A 20,330-nucleotide genomic window follows, 5' to 3' on the forward strand; every position below is an offset into this window, starting at 1 on the left:
CAAGTGCTTTCTCTTGTTATGAGATGAGGCTGTAGAGAGAGTTTGGACAGGTCTGCTGTGATGCTTTGGATTAACCTTGAAGTTGGGTTCAAGTGGTGTTTGCTACAAGAGACCCCATTCACCATCTCCAATGCATCATGGACTCTGCCCCAAAACTATCCCTCCTCCAGGCTTTTTTTCCTCTCAACTAGCTCTAAAATGGCCTTTAGGCTCTTTCAGAGATGCCCCTTTAGGAAACAGTCCATAAACAACTAACCTCTTGTCTGGCCTTGCCTGTGACTGTGGACAGGAGGGAGAAGAAGGGGAGCTCCGTGGGGCTGAGGATATTGGAAGGTGGGATTGCTACTGTGGGTCCCTCTTGTGAAGACCTGCAGCACGCTCCTATATCCAGCAGTGTCATGTAGTTGGGTGCCTTACAGTGTCTACGAAAGGAAAACAGGGAGATTTGGAGGTTGAGCCTTTGGTCAGTGCCAATGGAGCTGTTTTGGGGTGTCCTGTGGCACCTACCCCATTACCAGACTGTCTGACCTGGATCTGGCCTGGCACCTTCCAGCAATCACCTACAAAATAACTCAGAAATCCCCAAGACCCACAGGCTGGTGAAGTCGCCGGCATGGTCTCAGATGATACTTTTATAACAACACAGAAATTCTCACTGGTGACAAAGTCCCTGGACAATGGGTTTGACCATGGGTTACTGAGCAGGGTGAATTTTTACCTACCTGGCTCCCTGACAGTTATTTAATAACCAGTAACGGCTGTTGAGTGTGGAGCCAGGGCGACATGGGTTGTCTTGAAGGTCAAGGGAGATGTCAAGCATTGAGCTGGTACGCAGGGAACACGGGGGACAGAGTGGCTATACCCATGTTTATAGGGATTTGGAGCAAGAAGCTGAGCTTGGGTGTTGGCAAAACTAGATGCCTCATCCAGCCTCCAGCCTCTGCGTTTTCTGCTTCACTGGTGGAGGGGAGACAAACGCCTTTCTCACCTGTTTCAGAAGTTTCATGGCAAGAGGGGCCATGAACATTTGGTCTGACACTCTTTAGCACAGCCCAGGGAAGATAACTCAGGTTTTTTTATGGGGGAAGAAACCATGGAAGTTTAAAAGGGAAAGTGAAGTAGCCACAGAGCCACAAGTGGAGCAAAATGAAAGGGGCCAGCACTGGTTTGGTCATCGTAAGGGACTGGGACAAGGCCAGAAACAGTCTGCTCAGCACCAAGACAACCTACAGCCCTGTTGCTCCCAGGCACCCCGACTGAAGTACGGAGCCTCTGAAAGAAGATTTAGGCATGACAAAGCGGCTGCAAGGGTCCCCAGCCAGCCGGGGAGGTCTGGGGAGGTCAGCAGGGTGAGCAGAGGCTTGGCTTGACCTTCTGAACATCTGGGGCTGGCAAATACACAGGTGGGTGCTAAAAGGATGCTTCGAGGGTCCTGAAATATTGGCAGAGAGCATCGGCCCGGCTGGCTCGGTGGTGTGGATGCCCACATGACAGCAGTGTGTGCACGGCAGGGCAGGCCATGCATGGGCAAAAAATCCCAGGTTGGGCTGAAGAATTCCCATCCCATCCCGCAACCATGGGCACATCAGGCTGAGGAAGTTGCTTTTGAGGTCTTGGGAATTTCTCCGCTTAATTTAGGCACCTAAACAGAAGGAGAGGGTCTTCCTCACTGATTTAATCATCGTTGGCACTCATTGCAGAAGAACTGGTTTACTAAGCAGGTGAAATTTAGGTAGCGGATCAGTACTTTTCCCCGGAGCGTGACCTTGCCGCAGCTGCTTTCCCCGGCTGTGCCTGTGTTTATTTGGGTAGGAAGAAGAGTCCAGGCCCATCTGTTTCTGTGTGTTCCTGCAGTGCTTAGTGCTGACAGACGAAATGTAGCTGTAATGCCAAAAAAAAAAAAAAAAAAAAAAGTGTTTCAAGCTTCTAAACACATGAGGAAATCACGGCAAGAGCCCAGCAAGTGTTGCAGGGTAATGTGAGCTGCCTGGATCCCATCTGAACACACATGTCTTGAAGATGATTTTATATCTGGAAGCATTTAATACAGCTGTCTTACAAATATGTGGCGATACTTATTTAATTTACGGGCTGCTTCCAGTGGAAAATCCCAGTGCAGTTTAGATGGAAGTTGCTGGTCCCATCTGATAATGGAATTGCTCGGAGAGCTGCCTGGGTGCTGTGCAGGGACTGCATCCCCCAGCAGCACGAGCCAGCTGCTCTTGCTGCTGGTTTTACTGCCTCTGTTGTGCTTGGCAGCGTGTGAGAAAGTACCGGCACTGGTACGGATGGGTATCCTTCGTGTGACTGGGATGTGGCTGTACAGCTATTATGACAATCTCTGTTGGAAAACAAATAACTGCATGAGCATATGGTGTCTTTGCTCTGCCATTATTACAAGACCAAGCTATAGCAATGAGAAAAATCCAAGATCTTTTTAACCGAAATAAAGACTTACCTTGTTGCACCCCACCTAACCCCTCTCGTGAGTTCTCGTTAAATTATTTATTTGAAGGTCTGAATCAAGCAGTCCAAGGTCAGCTCATCATCTTTGCAATTACCCTTTCTGCAGAGAGTGGGGAAGGATTAGAGAATGAGGTAACCTCTCTGCATCTAGTCCTTGATTTTATTGCTCTGAGTTATACATCCCATGTGACTAGGTCTTTTTATTACTGCCATGACTCTAATATCTAGGAGGGGAAAGGTAACTGGGGGAAAGCACTCTCAGAAATTATATTTGGGAAATATCTGGTTTGCTCTGGCACCAGGACACAGTTGCCCCAGAAGCCCCGTTGCAGCCTCAGCCCAGCTCTCCAGTTCAAGAGCAGAGCAGACACAGAAGATGTGGGACGCAGGATGCGGGATGTGGGATGGTACAGGATGTGGGATACAAGATGCGGTATGTGGGATGATGCAGGATGCAGGATATGGGATGCAGGATGCAGGATATGGGATGCGGGATACAGGATGTGAGATGCAGACTGGCTAGCCTGGCATGCAGTGCTGGCCCACGTGGCTTGGGGAGATTGGGAGCTGGGCTGGCATGCGTGACATTATTTAGAGGAGTGTGACTCTAGCTCCTGGCCTCGGAGGGTGTTAGCACCAAGGAGAGCTTTGTGCACAGAGCTGATGTTGGATTTGGGCAGGCAACAGCAGGGGGAACCGGGCTCTGTTCCCTTCCCATGCCAAGACACCACAAACACAACAGAGAGAGGAGGAGGGGAATGCTGCCATAGCACCTTTCCTTTCCCTCTTCAGAACTGAAGAGGCAGATTTTTAGTGAATCCTAAAAGTCATGGAAGGAACAATGAAGGCAGAAGCAGTCTGGCTTTTCCATCCAAGGGCCAGGAATATCCAAGTGTTGGATGATCCAGTTGGGAAAGCAGCTGTGCAGGCTTTCCTCTACCCCTGATCCAGTCTGCTCCCCAAAACCAGACCAGAGGTACTGTGCTATAACCTCACACTACATTTGTTGCCTCCTTTGGGATTATGCAGCAAAAACAGTGACCTGCTCTAAAACCTCTGAAAATGCAGATTCCCCAGACAACCTGTGTCAGGGCTTGAGAAACCTTAGGGAGTGCTTTATGCTGTGTAATCTGTATCTACCTAAATGCAGTTTAGCAGCTGTAATTTATTTACATGAGGGCTGTTATGCCAAGTTTTCCTAGTTTGATACCCTTTTACCTACTCCCTTCCAGTGGGTACACCATGATTTCAGCATTGTGCTCTTGCTCATCAGGTGTTCTTGCTTTAATCTTTCACGTTTACATGCCAAAGTTCGTCACTCGTTTTTAGATGGTATTTTTTTCAAATTTTATCTTTAGAAGAAAATTGAATCCAATACAGAGATGCACGTCATTTGCTTCTAGTGACTTCAGCTATTTTGATTGATTTTTTTCTCATTTTACACTTCAGAATATGTAGGCAAGGTACATTTTGGAATAAATGCAGTTGCCTTTATACTACAATCTCCAAGCAGGGTTGAAGGACACTGTCTCATTTCATCTAGTGAAAGGAGATGCAAGTGAAAAACTTTTGAAAAATATTTGTATTTATGTATCCAAGTATGACGTTTGCTTTGATTGCAACAGTAGGATATTATTGATTCGTTTTACCTTTGTCAAACTCTATATTTACGAAATACCTTTTTGAGACATTGCTGCCTATCCATCCTTTCTCCTCCTGGTTTTGTGCGGTGGCTGTTCCTGCTTTTGTGCTTATGGATTCCAATCCCATTCACTTCAGTATTGTTTTCAATTTATCAAGATAGTTTTGTGTCCTGATACTACCCTCCAAAGAGCTTGCGGTGTCTCATAGTTTTGTAATAGTTTACATTTTAATAAGCACACTCTGTCTCTCTCCATTGCAGGGCTATCTCCGATTTCAACTCAAGAGCTGTACCTCGCACCTGAAGAGGGGACAGGTGGCTGGAACATGCCATATCATTAGAGGATGTGTCCAAGCAGCTTTGAGCCAGGTGCATGTACTGCTTTCCTCCTGGACCAGAGCCTCACCAGAAGGAGATAAATCATTGCTTTCCTTAAACTTATGCCAGCATATAGAATGACCCAAGTTTTTTATCTTGCAAGCTATGGATACAAATCCATGGGGTGTGTGTGTGGGAATCTTTTTATATTTTTTGTGCACTCAGGCTTAACAAAGTCGTAACTGGATTCAGGGTGAAGCTGGATGATGCAGACATGTCCTTTGTGTTACCCATGCACACTGGTGATTTCTTTCTTTCACCATTTCTTCTGCAGTGGGATATTACTGAATCCTAGCAGTTGCTTCAGGGCAACCTGGAGGTTTTGCTCATAGGAGGGATTAATTTGTGGCTTGGGTGCCTGGAGCACCATGAGGCATGGAGATCAGAGGTGAAGCTGGCTGATGGATGTGCCCTCTCGAGGCTGCTTGGCCAAGCGAGCACCCCAAGGCATGCAGGTTTTATTGACAGCAGCTGGCTATGCTGGCACAGAGGTAAGTAGAGAGGACACAGGAGGGGTTTGGGGGGGCTAGGTGGTAGCTGTGGATACAGCTGTGGTTAGAGAAGATATGGGTGATGTGGCCGAGGAGGTGCATGGGTAACCCTATTGCATAATATACTGATCTGTTTTTTGCAGCTTCTTAGTTACAGCTGTTCTGAGGACGCCTTTGTTGTGGCATTTGCAGTGGGTTGGTAATACGCTCAGTGAGAGAGAACCCAAGTTATCTGTATTACCTCATTTATTATGGGCATCCTTTGTGCATTTAAAATTAAAATTGGATAAAACCTCATGTTCAATGTAACCTGTTAATGGCGCTCACCAGTGATTGGGGGCAGTGTTGTTAGTGGAGCACAGTGTATCCCACAAAAAGGCCCTCCTGTATGCCCCTCTGCTTTCTGCCTGCCTTATCTCTGCAGATGGATGCTGTACAAAGTCAGCCGCTGGGTTGCTGCACAGCTGCCTGCTCACGATGCTGGAACCACAGTCAATGTCACTGTGATGCTAATTGCAACAGCAGCAGTTGGGATTTCCCAGTTTGACACTTTCTACCCCAATAATGATTCCTGTAGGGGCAGAGGACAACTCGCTAGTGTCCTCCGGAGTACCTCAAGCATACAACCCTGACAACTTTATCAGCTTAGGAAAAAAAGTAAATAAAAGGAGGACAACCCCCTTTCTAACTGTTAGAACTCCTCCCTTGCAGCTTTAAATGAAGATTGCACATTGGACCCCTGTTTAGGGGTTGCCCATGGAAGGAGATGCTGGGTTGGCTGTGGCTGGGCTGGACACCCCCAGGGTTGTCTCTTGCTGTTCATGGGTTTCCTCTCCATCTCCCATTTCTAAGGGGGTTTTACACTGTATTTATGACAAAGTGGGCAAGCATCAGCAATAAAAACAGATGAAGCTTCTGTTACAGGAATAATTACTGGTTTATTAACACAAAAATTACAGAATATTTTGCAGTTTAGGCAGAATTTCAAAGTTTTCAAAACTGGACTCAGTGCTTTCAACAAAACAGAGACACATGAAGTGCGAGAAGAAACAGGTCTGCCATGGGCTGTCCCTGCTCCAGGAGAGAAGGGCTGACCTCTAGGCACTGAGGAAGGTACTGATGATGGAGCAGGGCTGGGAATGGTTATGGATTAGGCCAGGACATGAGTGCAAAGGCCGGATTTGGTAAAAAGGAAGATGCTGGGACCTGCAGATGTTCCCAGGTCAGGTCAGCCCTTACGGCAGGGCAAGAGGGCAGCCAGTGAAGGGGCATGGCCACACCTGGCTGCTGGAGACTAGCGCTCAGAGCAGAGTGCAATGGGTCTGTGCAATGCCATCCAGGCTACCTAGGCCCAGGACACAAGGGGCTTTCAGCTGGTAGGAGAAGCACAGAGATCAGGAATCCTCATCCACAAATCCTGCCTTGCACCTTTTACCCCAGAGTAACGTTGTCCCATCATCAGCTTGGTCCCTCCCTCCGGCAAAGGCAGATTGTTTTCCAGCATCAGCCGATTTTCTTTAGATACAGGTGAATCCCATTCTGGGAGCGAAGGGTGATCCTAGGTATTTTGAAGGGAGGGTTGGCAGGGTCGGGCGAGAGCTCAAAGCGGAGCAGGGTCAGGGTCAGCGCCACTTTCATCTCGTTCATGGCAAACTGCTGCCCGATGCAGTTCCTGGGGTAAAACAGCAGCTCAGCCACTCCACCTCAGCGGTGGGCACAGCAAACCCACACGGTCAGATCCCAGCCCTCTCCCACCAGCACACAACCCTTCCCCTCTGCAGCTCTAGGGGCCCCAGGCAGTGTTTTGGGTAGCAAAAGCAGGGGCATGGGCTGAGCAGGGGGAATCTGGGGGAGCATCGGGAGCTCCTGGATGCATGCTCGGTGAGCATGGAGGAGGGATGGGGAAGCCAAAGGAGAGGCAGGCAGAGCCAAGGTGGTGGGTCTCCAAGCAGGAGCGGATCTGCAAAGTGTTTGCCTTGGCGAGGTAAGCACAGGGCGAAGGGAAGGATTGGGAGCAGGGGAGAAGGGGGAGTCAAAGGCCTGGGGGGTGGGATGGAGGTCTCTGTATCAAGGAGAGGAGGAGAGCAGTGAGCCCAGGATGCTGCAGGCTCCCTGCGTGATGCCAGGATGATGCTCCACAGCTTTGGGACCTGGCTCCCTGTGCCCAGGCGAGGCCTGGCAATGCTGCCTTCTTATCTTGCCTGCTGGTATCAGAGTCCCTCTAGCATAAATGCTTTTTATATGCTCATGAACTGTTTAACATCGCAGGGCCAGGACCTCAAACGGTGGTCTCTGAAAGCACTCTGTGAGTGTTTCTCCAGTAGCAATTATACCAGCAGCACACACTTCTCGGGCTGAGCAGTTCCCGGGGATGCATGCTTTCTTTCCCCACTACCCCTTCGCTGTTCAATACACTTTACCTCATTCCAGCAGAAAAAGGCAGAAAGGCGTGAGAGTGTCTGCCTGAGATGTTCTCTGGGGAAAACCGCAAAGGGTCAAATACCTGGAAATTAAGAATACGCAGCAAGAAAAAGTGATTATTTAAGAAACACAGTACTGACTAGTATTTTCAAAAACATGACACCCCATAATTTCTGAACAACCCCACCGGAGAGAGAATTTATTCTTAGATGGGCTGAAACTCATGCACCAGACTTCCTTGCTTTCCACTGAGCCTGGCAAAGGTGTTGCCAGGATAAACCAGACACAGGTATGAATCCTGGAGAGTTGGGATTCAATTCTCCACCTGTAGGCTGAGCAAAAAATCATCTTTGTGCTTGATATTACAACAAGCTCTTCGGAGCACTTTGTCTTACTGTTTGTGCAGCACCCAGCCCTAATGCCGGGGTCTAACTGCCCTGTGCCACAGCTGGCAGAGATTAACGCTAGGCAGTCACATCCCAGTGTGATTCCCATGGGCAAAGTTGTTGGGAGCAAGAGGGGCTCTGCTCTCCTGCTAACAGGTGAAGGGGACATTGGAAGAGGCACAGCACAAAGGGGAAAAATTATTAGAAGGGCAAAAGAAAACTCACCAAAGGGTCTTTCCATACTGCAGGGTTTCTGTGAATGAGATAAATGCTTATTGCGGTGACACTGCCTGTAAAGCAATAGAGAAGAAAAGAGCTCATTGACAAAGAACCTAAAGGGAAAGTTGCAGCATACTCACACAAAGGTCTGACTAAATCATCACAGTCTTATCTGTCAACTGGAAACCTATGAGGGTTTTGTCATTGGCTTCAGAGAAGATGAAACATTTTCCATTTGTTTAGTTGTAAGCAGCCAAACGGTGGACATGGGGAAGGCACCGGCACCATAGGTGCACCATCCCCCCACCAACACCGCCTGTCTGTGTGCCAAATCAGAGAAGGGAAGGAGCAGCACAGGGCAATTCAGTGCCGCAAGCTGGGATGGGACCATTCCCTGTCCCCCTGTGCCTGCAGTTTGCCAGAATGGGTGAACCATGAACTTGTGCTTGGCCGGGACAGAAGGGGCTTTGGGCACTGGCACGACTGCCCTATAGCGACAGTGGCAGGAAGGACATCACAGGGATGCTGCTGTACAGCCCAGACCTCAGTCTATCAACAGAAGGCCAACATCTGCACAGTCCTATCTGAAACATCTGCGCCGGCGAGGAGCAGGTCACAGAAGCAGGGCTGTTGCCTTTGCTCTGTGGCAGGCAGCGAGGATGCAGCTGATGTCCAAACGCACAATTTTCTGAAGCAGCAATGGGATTTACAGACCTTCTGGCAAGGTGCGTCCATCCGGGAAGGTGATGGGTTTGCTGAGCTGCCGGGACACACCAGGCACTGGTGGGTAAAGGCGAAGGCTCTCCCTGATGCACATGGTGCTGTAAGTCATCTTGCCCAGGTCCTCCCTGCCGGGACAGAGGCAGACTGAGGCCCACACTCCCACTGCTGCCCTGCACTGGGAGGTCCACTGCCCCATGGCCATCAGCCCCCTGCGCAGACCCTCTTGCAACAGATGGGGCATACGGAGGGACCCACAATGTCCAACCACAGGCTGCTGCAAGCTGGAGACCCCAGGACACTTCTGAACAACCTCTGAACGTGCTCAAGTGCAAAGTGACAGCAAAAGGTGAAAAGCTGTGACTACAATGTCCTGTGGCAAGAAAACAGGACAGAGCAAAGAGCAATGTTGGCGGACCAGGTCTTGGCACGGCATCCAGCATGGGCCTCCTGGTCTGGAGTGGTTTTTCTTGTGTTTGCCCCAGTAATACAAGCCCTGAAGGGCAGGGAGGCAGATTTAGCTAAAGGATGCAGTATGTGCTCCACCCTATGAAGTCCCTGTGCATGCAGCAGCCTTTAGCACCCCAGCTTTCAAGCCTTGAAGGCATTGCTCACTTAGAAATGGCAGTGATGGGGAAAAAAGTCACCAGCTGAAAAAAGCAACCTTACCACTGAAGTGTCTCCCGGTGTCCCAGGATCCCCCGGATCTCCTCCCGGCACCGTGCCTGGTGCTCGGGGTGTGATGCCAGGCAGTACAAGAGCCAGGAGATCCCACTGGCTGTGGTATCATGGCCCTCAAACATGAACGTGTCCACCTCGGCACGCAGGTCCTCATCAGACAGTCCAGCTCCATTCTCATCCTAACAGTCAGGAGACACTTTCAGTGGCCCATATAAATATATATGTAAAATATATTAAAAATATAAAAAATAGATAATAGAGATAATACAGCTAATATAGGTGATATATATATATTAAAGTGGCCCAGATATCACAGAATGGTTGGAGCTGGAAGGGACCTCTGGAGATCACCTAGTCCAACCCCCCTGCTAAAGCAGCTTCACCCAGAGCAGGCTGCACAGGATTGTGTCCAGGCGGGTTTTGAACGTCTCCAGAGAAGGAGACTCCACAGCCTCTCTGGGCAGCCTGTTCCAGTGCTCTGTCACCCTCAAGGTAAGAAGTCTTTCCTCATATTCAGGCGGAACTTCTTGTATTTTACTTCATGCCTGTTGCCCCTTGTCCTGTCGCTGGGGGCCACTGAAAGAGCCCGGACCCATCCTCTTGGCACTCGCCCTCAAGATATTTATAGACATTGATAAGATCCCTTCTCAGCCTTCTCCAGGCGAAACAGGCCCATCTCTCTCAGCCTTTCCTCACGAGGCAGATGCTCCAGCCCCCTCATCATCTGTGTAGCCCTCCACTGGGCCCTCTCCATTAGTTTCCCATTCCTCTTGATCTGGGGAGCCCAGCACTGGACACAGCACTCCAGGTGCAGCCTCACCAGGGCAGAGCAGAGGGGAGGATCACCTCTCTTGACCTGCTGGCCACGCTCCTCCTGATGCACCCCAGGATCCCACTGGCTGTCTTGGCCACCAGGGCACACTGCTGGCCCATGGGCACCTTGCTGTCCACCAGCATTCCCAGGTCCTTCCCTGCAGAGCTTCCTCCCAGCAGGTCAGCCCCATCCTGTACTTGTGCACAGGGTTGCTCCTGCCCAGGTGCAGGACCCTATAGTTGCCTTGGTTGAACCTCATGAGGTCCCTCCCTGCCCAGCTCTCCAGCCTGTCCAGGTCTTGCTGAAGGGCAGCGCAGCCTCTGGTGTATCAGCTGCTCCTCCCAGTTTGGTATTTTCAGAAATTTGTGGAGAGGGATCTCTGGCTCTTCATCCAGTTCATTGGTGAATAAGTTGGATGAAGGGACAGTGTAGACTCAATAAGTTTATATATCTATATTTATACATAAAATATATAAAATACAATATCCCAGGAGGGACCATTATATTATTCCAGCTATTGCAAAGCAGGGTGGTGATGCTCCTGGGATATGTATAAACAAAATCAATCTGTTTAGACTGAATTCAGGGCCCCTTTGCCTTCACTTATAAATGCCTTTATCACCCCATATTAAACCACCAGGACTATGAAATCCCTCTGCATGTTGTATTCCCCAATAGACACTACCAGCATTTCAGGATGAGAAATGGGATCACCTTAGCTTCTCCTCAAATGGGCAGAGCTGGGCCAATTAACTTTAATGGTGTGTGCAGTCCTAAGGGTCCCTGGTAGTTTGTGAGACCCTTGCAAAGACTGAGTGGCTTTTGCACCCTGCTGCCCTACCGCACACCCACTCCTCGCCACTCACTTTGGCACACAGCAGAATGTCCAGGAAGTCCAAATGTCTCTTCTTCTGGATCTTTTCAAATTCTCGTTCATCTTTAAGGGACTCCTTTCGCTCGCGGATCACCTTGTCTGGGGAAGAAAGAGTTAAAGGTTCAGCAGAGGCAGGAGATGCTGAGCTGCAAACTCACCCTGTGAATGCAAAGTTCACCCAAGGGGGTGACCAGTGCTCAGGCCAATACGTGTGCTTCAGTATCCCAGGCAGTTTGGCTTTTTCAGCAGCATGGCAACAAATGCTGTGCACACTGCCATCCTTTTCTGCAAACTTCTTTGCCCACAACAGACTCCTCACCTACTTTACCCTTGCATTAAAATCATGCCTGGGCTGGAAAAGGAAAATCATTCCTTGCATCAGTGTTGCCTGCAGCACCCATCCTTTCTCTCAGGAGTCTGGCCATTTAACAGGAGTGTTCCCAAAGAGGAATGCCTCCGTTAGTCCAGTTTAATAACCCAGGAGCTGTGAGACCCCCTTGCTTCATGCCTAGATCAGACCACTGCTGCAAGCTGATGCTCTGCTTGGATCCCAGTTCTGAGCCTCCAGGCAGGATCATTGCGTGGGCAAAGAGGTAACTCTGGTCAGCCATCACCCATCCTGTTTGAAAGGTTTGGCAAAGGATGGAGGCAGGGGATACCTGTGTGATCATGAGCGAGCTGGCAGACCTTCCTGAACTGAAATCCGTGGGGACTGAGCCAGTAAATGATGTCATTGTGGTAGGGAAAGATGCGGAGGCGCTGGTGCACCATGTGGCATAGGTTGTAGACCGCCTGGATGTAGGTGTTTTCCCTGGGGAGAGGGAGTGGTGGAAGTTTGTCAGTTTGGGAACTTCATGACAACCAACTTGCCCATTTCCCTTCTGAGGTGCAAACTTTTTTTGCCAGGGTTTGGGACAGCCAGCACTGACCTGCTGGTCTGGCAGTTGCTGTGACAACTGAAGGCACATTTCATGATGCTATCAAGAGTCATCAAGCTGACATGCTCAAAGAGCTCCACCGGTTTCCCGTCTGTGATCAACTGCTCCCATTTATCCTAGGGCACAAAGGAGACAGAAATGAGAAGGCAAGGGACAGTTCTGCACAATCTGCAGTTACCCTCTGGTTAAATGAGTGCTCAGCTAGGGATACATCCCAGAGAAATGGAAAGAAGAGACTCTAGTTGCTGTCAAAAGCCTGGAGAAGGGAAGCCAAGAGTGGGGTGGTTAATACAAGACTTGCCTCAGGCAGCTGCTAGTGTCAGATTCTGGCAGCGGTGGGCCCTGGTACACTGGACCCTGGGGCAAGGGCACCCTGGAGAAGCCCAGGATGGGTGCGTTTCTGGGTGATGGGGTGTGTTACCAAAGCCTGTCTCGGGGAGCAGCATGTTCCCTGCACAAGCGCAGTGTATGTCGGCACTGGGCTTCACCAAGTCTGTTATCAAGCACATATGAGTTTGGTGCTTAAGATGCAAACTTCTGACCCAGGTTTTTCCTCCATCCCATGCTCTGTCACTGTGTTTTTCCAGCATAAAATCTGGGAGCTTTTGCTCAACTTTTCATATAGGGGATCCCTAAAGAAACTATAAATAGTGTCTCTCTTGCCTGGCAGACATGAAATGATGTTGAATCCTCTGTCCCTTCATGGCTGTAAGGAACCAGTGGACTCAAAAGTGGAGAAAGGGAGATGGAGGAGCACAGTCACATCTGAGTTCCCACAGAACTGGGGAAGTGGGCTCGTAGGGCCAGACTCATGTCCTTAACACATACAACGATTGCCACCTGGTGGCACCGGCTCCCACAATAGGCACTGTGCATTGTCTGCAAGGAATGACAAACTGCCAGGCGCTTGTGTGCATTGCAAAAGCTCTCTTGGCTCTCCAGCCCCTGGCTCCTGGCTGCATCCTGGGCCAGTGGGAAGGAGGACAGTCAGGATCCATGTGGAAGTTTCTGGGGAGGCTGGATGGAGGGAGGCAAAGGAGAAAGAACAGATCCAGCATGCAGCCTCCTGCTGGTCCATGTACACAAAGCCTGGTACCCCTCACCTGTAATTCACACTGGTTTCCATCATGCCCAGCACTGATGGATGGAAGAACAGCGCAGTTTCACTGTGTATTAGGCAAGGCAGTGATTGCAATCCAGTCATGGGTATGCTGACAGCAAATGATACCCTTTAACCTTAGGTCACAGTAAAGCTCTGTTCCAACCTTTTTATTTTGGGGGGTTTATTATGAACCTTTATTTACTTCAATTCTTCATTTACAAAAACACCTTACAAGAAGTTGAGGTTGGGATTGCGAGATCATGCACAGTTTAGGGATGGTAGTAACATTAATCCTCAAATCTCAGCCACAGAGCCCAAGGCAGTACCAGAGACATAGCCTCTGCAGGGAGGTTCAACCTGCTCATTCCTTCCAACTCACAGGTAGAGGCAGGGATTTGTGGTACCTCGGAAAGCCTGACCACCAGGACACAGCCTGTCCTTACAACTACCAGGTTGTGAGCAAGGGCGCTGCAAGAAAACTCTGCTCCAGCATTTACCCACTACCCAGTCAGGATCAGGGAAGAGAAAACAAGGCAGAGAGAGGAGCATCAGATATGAGTCCTACCAGCATCACGTTAGTAGACTCTGCCATCAGGGTCACGTACGGTTTCAAGACGTCATAATGAAACCCTGGAGTCAGGAGTTTTCGATGTTGGTGCCATTTTGGCCCATGTAAGATCAGCAACCCGTTACCTGGGGAAACACAGGCAAGGCATGTTTTGTTGGGCACAAGCAGGCTGCTTTCACCTGCCTGCGGACACAGCCTCTGCCTGCAAGGAGCATGATTAAATCCACTGTCTGAGCTGCTACGAGACAGTATTTCCAAATGTTGCCATCAGCTCTAGGGTTCCCAGGGCTGAGCAGAGCCCTGCTCACTGAAATGATACTGCACTGCCTCCAAAAAGAAACACCCACACAGATGGAGATGAGAAGTTCAGATCAGCAGATGCATTCTCCACCAGTCCTCCACTATGAGCTTCCCCCCTTTGCTATCTATGGATGTATAAGTGGTTCTCATTTATATATATGACAATGTTTGAACTTTCCTTCCTCAAATCACAAAAAATGGCATTATTTAGCACCTTTTTCAATAAAAGTAATGATTTCAGGAAGCTTTTAGCTATAACTGCGTCAAGAACCAAGTACAATGCTGTTTATTTATAGCATGTTCTTGACTAACTTCAGAATCATCCCTGGTAGGCAAAGCCCTGGGAATACATACCGATCCATGGGACAAGGTGTTTATAACTGATGTTATCCTTGGGATCTGTAAAAAAATCACAAAGAAAGAGAAAATAAAATTGTAAATGTTTCAGTAGCATCAACACACTGGTTTGCACCTGCAAGCTCCCTCTGGGCTCTCAGTTTTTGTTAGGCATAAAGCAGAACTGGTGGCATCCCTGCAGAGTTCATCAGTATTTCACAACAAAACAACACTGCCTGGCCCAGCAGCAAGAAACAAGTACAAAAGCAAGCGCCCAGACTGGAAAAAAAATCATATTGGTAGTCCAAAGTCTGTGCTGTGTGATAAATGATTAAACTTCCCAGACGACACTTTTAAGCACCTTTCTCTCTTGATGCACTACAGATACTTCCCTGCAGTAGGAGCCAGGGCTCTAAGCCAAGAAAATAGCTCCCAGCTGCCGCCTTCTTGCTGGGGTTGGGCACTAAGAAAGCAACTCTCCAAGGATCACTTGAGGAAGTTTGATTCGCCAAGTGATCTGGAGGGGCCCTGGTCAGCCCTGCAGCCCTGTGCCTGAAGCAGCCAGGGCATGGCATGAAGGAGGAATATCTCTCCGTGCCTTTAGATGGTTTGTGCAAGGCAACCCCTCCGTGAAACCCTGCCTTGCTATGCATTTTTAGGCTGGGATGGGAAATCTGCAGGCTGTGGTTGTTGCTCCACAGCTGAAGGCATCATCTCCTCACCTCCTCTGGCCAACACAGCCTTGGCATAGTCGGGATCAGTGATAACCAGGAATGCTGAGAAACTTCCGAACCACACAGGGTGAGCATATAGGTACTTCTGTGCCCATATCTCCGCCTTGTCCAGCACCTCTTCCTCCTTGAGGAACTAATTGTGGAGAAGTAAAAAGAGAAAGAATACATAGATTCAGAGAAAAAAAAACAAATAATCTCCCAATACACCGTCTTAAAAAGCTCAAGGTCTTTCTACATCATAAAACCAGGTAAAGGCAAACAAGGTGTTGTCCCTCTGAGTTTACAGAATATAAGAAGTAGAGGTGCTTGCTACTTTTAAACCTCATATAAAATAATGCTTCCTTATCACTTGGCCCTAACTATGGAGAATATCCTTAGGGACAGTGGTGGTGCCTATCAGTGCCTGTATGTTATCTGCTCTGTTTCCATGGTCACCCCAGAGAAGATTCAGATTTACCTCAGACAGCATCTGCATTTAGGTGCGCAAATACGTTTTCACTTGCACATGGTAGAGCAATTAATACCCTGCAGTCACAAGAAAATACAGCAGCACTTTCATGGCAACCAACAGCATCGCTGCTGTGTTTGCCCTGGTGCAACGATGCCTCCTGACCGGGAAACCTGGGCCACAGCTTCCTCCAGCCGTTTAGGTGGAAAAGGCCAGTGTCCAGGTAAAATTCAGTAGAATTAGTCCAAAGTCACCAACGGAGTGTACAGAGGAGGGGATGCTGGTTAACAATGTTAGATTAAGATTTCATTGATTTCCAGGAATTGAATTTAATAGGCAATGAAGAGCTGGTGCTCCCAGAAAGGTTCATCTCTGGTCCTTGGAAGCTGCACCCTGAGGAGCAACGTGAGCACCACTCTCTGAAAGTGATCACTGTTTTATTGCATTTATAGCCAGCATTGTTGCATATTAAACAAGGCAACGGCCAAAGAACAAGTGGAAAGACCGGTGGAAAGATCCAAAGTCAGAAACAATAAAAAAAAGATCACAGAGACAAGACTGTGAAGAATTCTCTTTTCTTTGAACAGAAACTGCTCTGCCACAATATGCAAGGGGAAGGATTTTGGTAAGCTAGGGCTGACATAGCTGCTGCTGCTTTGACTTGAAGCTCAAAGTTTCATTACATCCGCACACTGGTGCAGAAATCGGCCACAAAGTCACCCTATCGATTGAGTCAAGTGAATATTTGCTCAGTCGCTTTGGTGCTGAGTTAGCTCAGCTCAGCTTTTAGTTGGCTAGTGTTTCTCAACCCGGCAGATGGCTGGTGCTCAAATGATCGCCCATGTCAGGCTTATCTTGGAGAGGATGCTCAGGAGCTGTGTAGTGTCTACCCGGGGACTGCACAGGCTGTGTAGGGCACATCCAGGCTCCGTGCTCCAAGGCTGAGCCCCTGTCCTTGTGGGCCAGGCGGGTCCCTGCAGCATCTCCCATGTGTCTCCTGCATCCAGCAGAATGATGAACTACATCCGGTCATAACTTATGATAGAACGTTATCGTTCAACTTCTCTTGCTCACGTTCAAGGTTTTGGATTTATTAAAGAGAACCATCAGTTTTTCTGGTTGCAGGGATCAAGTTTTGGAGTAAAAGGAGGCAGCATCCCCCAGCGCCCACCTCTTCAGCAATGCCAGCAGAAGTGGGGCTTGGCATGGTGCCTTTAGCTGAGTGATATTTGAACATGTGAAAGTCCCTTTGATATGGCTGCTTGTGCTTCCTCCTGTCACAAAATCACAGAAAGCATAAATGGAAGTAATTGGGAGATGCTGAGTAAGCCTCACTGGCAGAAGTCCTAACGCTAGAAGCCTTTTCATCCAATCCTGTTTTGGGGGCGCCAGCCTTGGTTTGTGCTATCAAGAACTGTCCCTGAGCTGGCTGAGGGTGGAATGGGTTTATTTGAGAGGAGAGGTTACCCCCAAGGTGAATAACCTCTATTTGCTGTGCCAAGCACTCCTGGGGCAGCCAGAGGCTGTAAAGTGCTACAGGCTGCGGAGGAACAGGAAAGGAAAGCTCCTGCTTCTTAACAAGGGCTCCAGCTACCAGGCTCTGCAGGGAAGACCACCACTTCTACCTCTTCCTCCCCTGGGGGCTTGAAAAAAAAAGTATAATCCCCACGCAGGTCTAAGGAAGGCCTGATCTCATGCTGAAATGCAAGTTTTGAAGTGGATCCAACACTAAAAGCATCTGGGAAGAGGCGCTTAAAGGCGCTTTTAATGACTATGCATCGATAGCAAATGAAGCAGAAAACACGGGAGCTGGAATGTGAGCATAAAGCAGTGCCATGCTCAGAACCAGGCTGGCTCTCCTCCAGCAGCTGCCTGGACAGGGCAGATGCAGGCAAAGGGCTGCCAAGGAACTGACAGCCCCCCTGCGCCCATGGGGCAGCGACCCTGCTCCTCTGCTTCCCACCAACTGTGGCCATGGGAAGTGGGTTCAGCCAGCTCGGGGATGGCACTCTGGCTTTTAACTAAGTTGTGCTGCTGCAGTGAGGCTGAACAGCTCTACACAACCTCTCCTGATACTTTAATGCAATTTCTACCAAGTGATTCGGATAAGCGGAGCCTAATACCTAAGAACTCTTTAAAACAAAGTGATGTATTCCCAGGAGACCACCCAAAGCATATATTTGAGATACTAAACAGGTCTGAATCAAAACTGGCAATTAACCATTTTAAAGCAACAGAACAGGAAACGTCAGTGCTCTCCCTGAATATAGCTCTCAGGTCACCCTCCGAGGTGCATGTAAACTTTGTACTCAGTATGTGCCCAGAGCGTTGCCAGTTTCCTCACTGGCTCAATGGACTGCTGGGCTCTGGGGAACTCAGGAGCATTTAATCAGCAAACGATTAAATTTGCCAAACAGGAATTCTTCAGAAAATACCACCTGTGGTAAAAGTTGAGCCATGAACAACCCAGCCACGATGGGACACAAACAGTTAAACCCTATTCCAAGACAAACAGTCACCACTGATAAACAGGCAAACATACTTCATTTATTGCTGTTTTAAAGTCTAACTGGCAGCGCAATGAAGCCCTGACCTGGCCTATCTTCATGCTTATGTTGCCAAAAGACTGCCCGTCCCGTCCAGCATCCAGCACAGGAAAACTGGGGCGGCCATGGCACAGAGACGAGCCCTGGGAGGTCCCATCCAGATTTCCCAGCTACTTTTCAGGGCGCCAGTTATTCAATGCGCCACAGATTTGGCCAAAGCAGGGCATCAGCAGAGCCCAGGAGCGGTCGGGGTGATTTTAAGCAGGCTTTAGCATGCATGGAAATGCCTTTTGCATCAGGCAGCTCAGTTACTCCTCAGGAAGCTGCCAGTGAGTTGTGGAAATGTTTGCCAAGGAGGCGGTCACCCCGATCTGTGCGGGCAAGCGCATACCTTGGGGATCAGTCACCCGCACCACGAGTGCGCGGAGCAAGGCTTGCTTCTTGTGTATGTGGGTTTAGTCAGTCATGGCTGTAACGCAACCTTAAAAAGACACGTGGCCCCTGTGCTGGATGCTATACCTGGGATGCATTTTGTGGCTTCAGTGTGACTCGGAATGGCCCGTGCGCTGCCTGGCCCACCTGGCCGGCCGTGGAGGTGACGCCAGGTGGCAAGGGGCAGAAGATGCCCTGGGTGCTGGCAGTGGCGCGCAGGTGCTCAGCGTGGCAGGGGCTGCTGCTGTGGCCATGCCCTGGCTTTCACAGGAGCACAGAGGTGACAGCAGAGCCCACCCCGGGGCAGAGCTGCCTCCAGCACCAATGCCGGGCTACATCCTGGCCCAAGCCACCTTATATTATCGTTTGCTTTACTTGCAAGCCAGCTGCCACCTCTTTCCACCACGCATTTTGCAGCGGCCTGCCTGGGCAGCTCTCCAGGCATCGCACGCTGAGAGCGCGGTTTGGATGGCCGAGGAAAAGGATGCCCGTCTTTCCCTTCCCCGGGGACCAGGAGAAGCAGCTCTCCTAGAGCAGAGGGACAAGTCCCACCGGCAGCATCCCCCCGGCCGCTGTGGGAAGCGGCTCCCGCCCTACCTCCTGGACGTGGCCGAAGAGCCAGTGGGTCGGGTGGCCGGGGAAGTCGGCCAGCGCCCGGAGCAGCTCCCGCCGCCGGTGGTACAGCTGGATGGCCTTCAGCAGCACGCAGGTCAGGCAGAAGACGGCAGCCAAGTGCAGCACCCGGGAGACATCCACGCCCAGCCAGGAGAGCTTCATCCCCCCGGCGCAGGCGGCGACCTGCCGCCCGCCGCTACCGGCTGCCTGGGGCGGAGGCCGGTGTCACCTCCCGGGGGGCCCGGCGGGCACCGGCCGCGCCCAACCAATGCCGGGCGGCGAGGCAGGCCCGGAGCCGGACGGCTGCCAAATCACGGCAGCGCTTGTTGGGAGGGGGCCTCGGGGAACGCACCGCTCGCCCGCCGAACGGGCCGGCGGCTGCTGCTGCCCTTCCTCCCGCCTCCTCGCACCTCGGGGGCAGCCGGCGCCGGCCGGGACGTGGGCTGAGGCGGGAGAGGAGCTGCCGCCCGCGGGCGGAGCGCGGCGCGCCGGGCATCGCTGATGCTTGCCCGCCCCCGGCGCGCCTGCCCGCCCCGCCCCCGCCCCGCCGCTTCACGTCACTCCCGAGCCGCGACCTCCGGCCCGCGCGCTGCCATCGGAGAAAACTGCGAAGACCGAGCGCTACCGGGGCTTTTAGGGAAGAAAAGAAAACAAAAACCTAAGAGCCTGGCTGCGGGAGGGTGCGCAGCGGCCATCCCACCGGGCGCGGGGGCCGGCTCTGGGAATGCCGCTCCTTCGTACGCAGTTCTCAGGCGGTCGGTGCGCACAAGCCCGGGGGAGCAGGCAGGTGCATGCCCGGCGCTGCCGCCCCCGAGGTCCCCGCCACCATTCCTGCCTCCCAAGGGTCCGCTCATCCCCATCCAGCCCCATCCGTGGGGCTGGCGTTTCGAGCCGCATCTTACAGACGGCCAGGACCGCATCGCCCTCACCGTTAGCGCGGTGGGTGCCGCGCCGGGCAGGCCGGGCGGTGCCCGGTAAGCCGAGGGGCTGGTACCGGAGGCGCTCTGGGGCAGGCGGAGGGCGGGCAGCTGCCAGGTACCGCCGCTTCCCTGCCACAGTTATCTCCGGTAGCAAGGGCCGCCGTCCAGTCTGGCGGGCGAGGGGGCGGAGGGTGACGGCGACGGGAGGCACCAGCCGTGCCGTGCCGTGCCCCCCGCGCTGGTGGCCGCCCCTTCACCGCTCGTCCCACCCGCCAGAGGCGCGACTCGAACCCACGACC

At 51.1% G+C, this 20,330-nt stretch overlaps 1 protein-coding gene across 1 annotated transcript in view; it reads right to left on the bottom strand.

Annotated features, from left to right (window-relative positions):
- The window catches only part of LOC308071772 (uncharacterized protein), a 33,522-nt gene extending 13,240 nt beyond the window's left edge, over nt 1-20,282 (bottom strand). Inside the window, exons 1-12 of the mRNA XM_080407700.1 lie at nt 19,094-20,282; nt 15,059-15,203; nt 14,355-14,399; nt 13,698-13,825; nt 12,022-12,146; nt 11,752-11,903; nt 11,085-11,191; nt 9,393-9,583; nt 8,718-8,851; nt 8,010-8,074; nt 7,398-7,480; nt 6,483-6,649 (exon numbers count right to left, since the gene is read on the bottom strand). Coding sequence (XP_080263826.1) covers nt 6,483-6,649; nt 7,398-7,480; nt 8,010-8,074; nt 8,718-8,851; nt 9,393-9,583; nt 11,085-11,191; nt 11,752-11,903; nt 12,022-12,146; nt 13,698-13,825; nt 14,355-14,399; nt 15,059-15,203; nt 19,094-19,273 — 1,522 coding nt within the window. The 5' untranslated portion in view covers nt 19,274-20,282. The remainder of the gene's footprint in view (nt 1-6,482; nt 6,650-7,397; nt 7,481-8,009; nt 8,075-8,717; nt 8,852-9,392; nt 9,584-11,084; nt 11,192-11,751; nt 11,904-12,021; nt 12,147-13,697; nt 13,826-14,354; nt 14,400-15,058; nt 15,204-19,093) is intronic.
- Between the last annotated feature and the right edge of the window lie 48 nt (nt 20,283-20,330).

The sequence above is a fragment of the Falco punctatus genome, assembly GCF_963210335.1.
Source record: "Falco punctatus genome assembly, chromosome: 11".
In the NCBI taxonomy this organism is placed as follows: Eukaryota; Metazoa; Chordata; class Aves; order Falconiformes; family Falconidae; genus Falco; species Falco punctatus.